Source organism: Gymnodraco acuticeps, unplaced genomic scaffold, assembly GCF_902827175.1.
Source record: "Gymnodraco acuticeps unplaced genomic scaffold, fGymAcu1.1, whole genome shotgun sequence".
Taxonomy (NCBI): domain Eukaryota; kingdom Metazoa; phylum Chordata; class Actinopteri; order Perciformes; family Bathydraconidae; genus Gymnodraco; species Gymnodraco acuticeps.
Genome location: NW_022992205.1, coordinates 516,975 through 520,245, shown reverse-complemented (window position 1 = coordinate 520,245; position 3,271 = coordinate 516,975). Strand labels below are relative to the sequence as shown.

At 38.1% G+C, this 3,271-nt stretch overlaps 1 protein-coding gene across 1 annotated transcript; it reads right to left on the bottom strand.

The window, feature by feature from the left end:
* Positions 1-1,374: 1,374 nt before the first annotated feature.
* Positions 1,375-3,033, bottom strand: LOC117539449 (transcription factor HES-5-like). The gene is made up of 2 exons (XM_034205642.1): positions 2,911-3,033; positions 1,375-2,797 (listed from the first exon to the last, which is right to left on the bottom strand). Exons 1-2 carry the CDS (start codon positions 3,031-3,033, stop codon positions 2,375-2,377), a joined length of 546 nt encoding a protein of 181 aa, XP_034061533.1. The 3' UTR covers positions 1,375-2,374.
* Positions 3,034-3,271: the final 238 nt, after the last annotated feature.

Below are 3,271 nucleotides of genomic sequence, written 5' to 3'. Positions count from 1 at the left end.
GTGGGGTTAAGGATGATAATCATGCTAAACTCTGATCTCTTGAGTTTTCCCACACAATCTCTATTTACAAAAGAAAATTAAGCCGTACTGTATATCAACATGCACATCGACATTTTGATTATCCACTTTTAACATTTGACCATTAAATCATTCCCTATATTTATATTCAATTTTTTTTTACACTACTGTAATAATGATCACAATATGTCAAACAAGCTTTATTAGGGCGTTTGCCGATATCTCACATTGTATGTCATTCAACATTTTTTAAATCCTGTATTGTTTATATAAATTATATATTGAGGTAATAATTGATACTTGGATGTGGTCATATGTTGTCTGCAAAGACTGACCTGTGTCGTCTCAAACATGTTCTGTTTCCCAGTGACTATTGTAACCCAGAAGACACATAGTTATATCGCAATTCCCCATAATTATGTAGTCTTACAATTAAACTAACTGACATAACTAATGCTGCACAACAGCATTGCCAGCCATTTTTTTTATCATGGTAGAACAACTTAAAAACATTAATCTATGATATTTAACTCATTAGGCTCACTAACAGAACCGTATTAGTGCAAAGGCTTTGCCAAGCAGTATGTTTCATGTTGGAAAAACTTAACATAGATATTAATCTATGAAATTAAACACATTAGGAATTTAGCATTTCTGGGAGACAGGGTGTCTTTAATCTCTTTCTATCGGGCACAGATCTATTGTCCCACAGGGCTCTGTGAGTGAGGTTCCTCTGGTTTCCCACACTCTGTCCTTTCACTGGAGGAACAATAGAAGTGTGCCTCATTATGCATCACTTTAAATACAATGTCTAATCTCTATAAAGTGGGTAGGTTTTCGTGTTAACCTTATACTTTTAAACATCAGCTTTTAAGAGTTATAGCCAAATTGTCTTGCTTTAAAAAATATTTTTGAATGTACTTTGTCTTTTTTATTTGAATAAGATTAGAATTAGATTACTTTATAAATCCCTTTATTGCAAATACAGTAAATGACCTAATTTCACGAGAAGTCTGAATAAAATCACTTAAAATGTAGTGCATATAGATTATCAGTAAACTGCTACAGTAAGTGAAGCCGCATCATGATGGTGCAGTAGATACCACTGTTGCTCATAGGAGGATCCTAGCTTTGAACCTCCTGGAGCTTTTATGTGGCACGTTTGATTATCCTCCTTGTACCTGTGCGAGTGATAAGACTTCCTCCCACATAAAAACATGCAAGTTAGGTTAACAGGCGTCTCCAAATTACCGTTACGTAAAAATAACGTACCCCAGCAACCTCTAGGATAGAAGAAACATTCTACTCATCATAGTGAGGGCAGGTGAAAGGAAAATAACTCTAAAGAGCAACATATTGAACTGGAGTTGTTTGTTTATTCAACAAGGCACAATGAGCAACATGAAACATGACAGCTCCTACGAGAGGTGATGATACATCACAACAACAACTTGTAGATTTCTACAATACACTGTACTCACTGAGAGTAGAGGAATAACTGTCTTTATAAAAGACACACGAATACTTGACAGGAAAACATTCCCTGTTTGTTAACAAAGAAAATGTAGTCAAATCTAACCTTACAACAGGTCACATTGTTCTTAATAATCAATGATCAAATGTAAATTACATTGTCACAAAAAAATTGTGACAATGGAACATTAACCAAAACTTTTAATTGTAAAAGGATGAACATATTGCTCTTGAAACTGAACATTTTTCAATAATCACAGAAAGTGAGGTAAATTCCATCCTGACAACTCATCCACAAGAATGACAATTAATAGATTTGATCCATTCAAAAATCATCAATACCAATGAAGGGGTCAAAAATATCTCCATGTACTAAGTTTTACAACACACATGACAAACAGTGAGACATAAAGGTATCACAGGAAAAGTGTGACATTAAGCAAACCTTTGAGAAAAAAATAAACATTTGGATCTTTTAACAGATCACTTCTTAGTTAAATTCAATGACAATGTGTCCATAAAATAGGACACTACATTTGTTGATCACTATGATCAATAACAAAACAAAGGATACTAAATTCATCATTGATCTATGCCACCAATACATGAAGTACAGTGAGACATAATAATAATTGCAAATGCAATCAGATTTGGTTCATGCAACATGCACGAGAATGTTCTCTTTCTTAAATTGAAAGATATAGTTGCTGTAATTTCCTCAGGAAATGACATCTTGCATAAAGAAAACGAACAAAAACTACCTTCTGTACAAACAAAAGAACAAGTTCTTAGTATTTCAGAATTCAGAAGAATTCACTTCCAGTAACCTTTGACCAATATGGTCATCTCAGTTTGTCTGGTAGTAACTCCAGTCTGTAGGGGTCTACCACGGCCTCCAGGGGGCGCTGTTGACTGGACTCTTCTCTTTCGTGATGCTAGTCTGGACTGTGGAGCTCAGCAGAGAGAAGTCAGCCTCTCTCAGGTTCTTATCAGAGGAACACTGCATCTTGTTGACGTGGTTCAGCAGTCTTCTCTGGGACTGAGTCTTCCCCTGCTCTTTGGACAGGAAGTGTGTCACCTCTTGCACACACCTGGAGTAGCCCTGGTTGACAGCTGCTGAGTCCACAGCTTGATTCTGCTGCTGCAGTCGTCTCAGGACACAAACTGTCATCTCCAGGATGTCTGCTTTCTCCAGCTTGGAGTCTGGCTGCTGTTTGAGGAACTCTGGACCCAGGAGAGACTTGATCTGCTCAATGCTGCTATTGATTCGCTCTCTGCGTAACTTCTCCACCAGAGGCTTTCTGAGCTGCAGAAAGAAAAAGAAAGTCATTAATAATCTTATTCTGGAGTTTAGTGGTAGCATGAACAAAGACAACGATTGAAGGACAATATTAAAATCTTCTTGAATCTTGAATTTACCTTGTGGGTCAGAGTGTGAGGCTCCTGAGAGTTGGTCATTGCTGCAGTGATTGTAGGTGCCATGTCTGGATCTCTGTGCTGTAGAGGTCTCTGTCGAGAGAATCTGATCTCTGCTGGCTTCATCCCTCCTATTTATAGTCCCACATCTCCATATGAATGTGTGGGTCTGGGTCTGACTGCAGTTTCTCACAGTCTCTCAACCAATCAGAGAGCGAGTTGGGACAATAATGGGTGCAGCACACTTAATGCTCTTATTGCCCCAAGGGACAATGGTATGATTTCAGGGGAACAGGTGGAGGGGGGGGGGGGTGATGGAGAGAGACTCACAGAGCTCTGTGTGAATCTGGGAAAGTGGTGACCC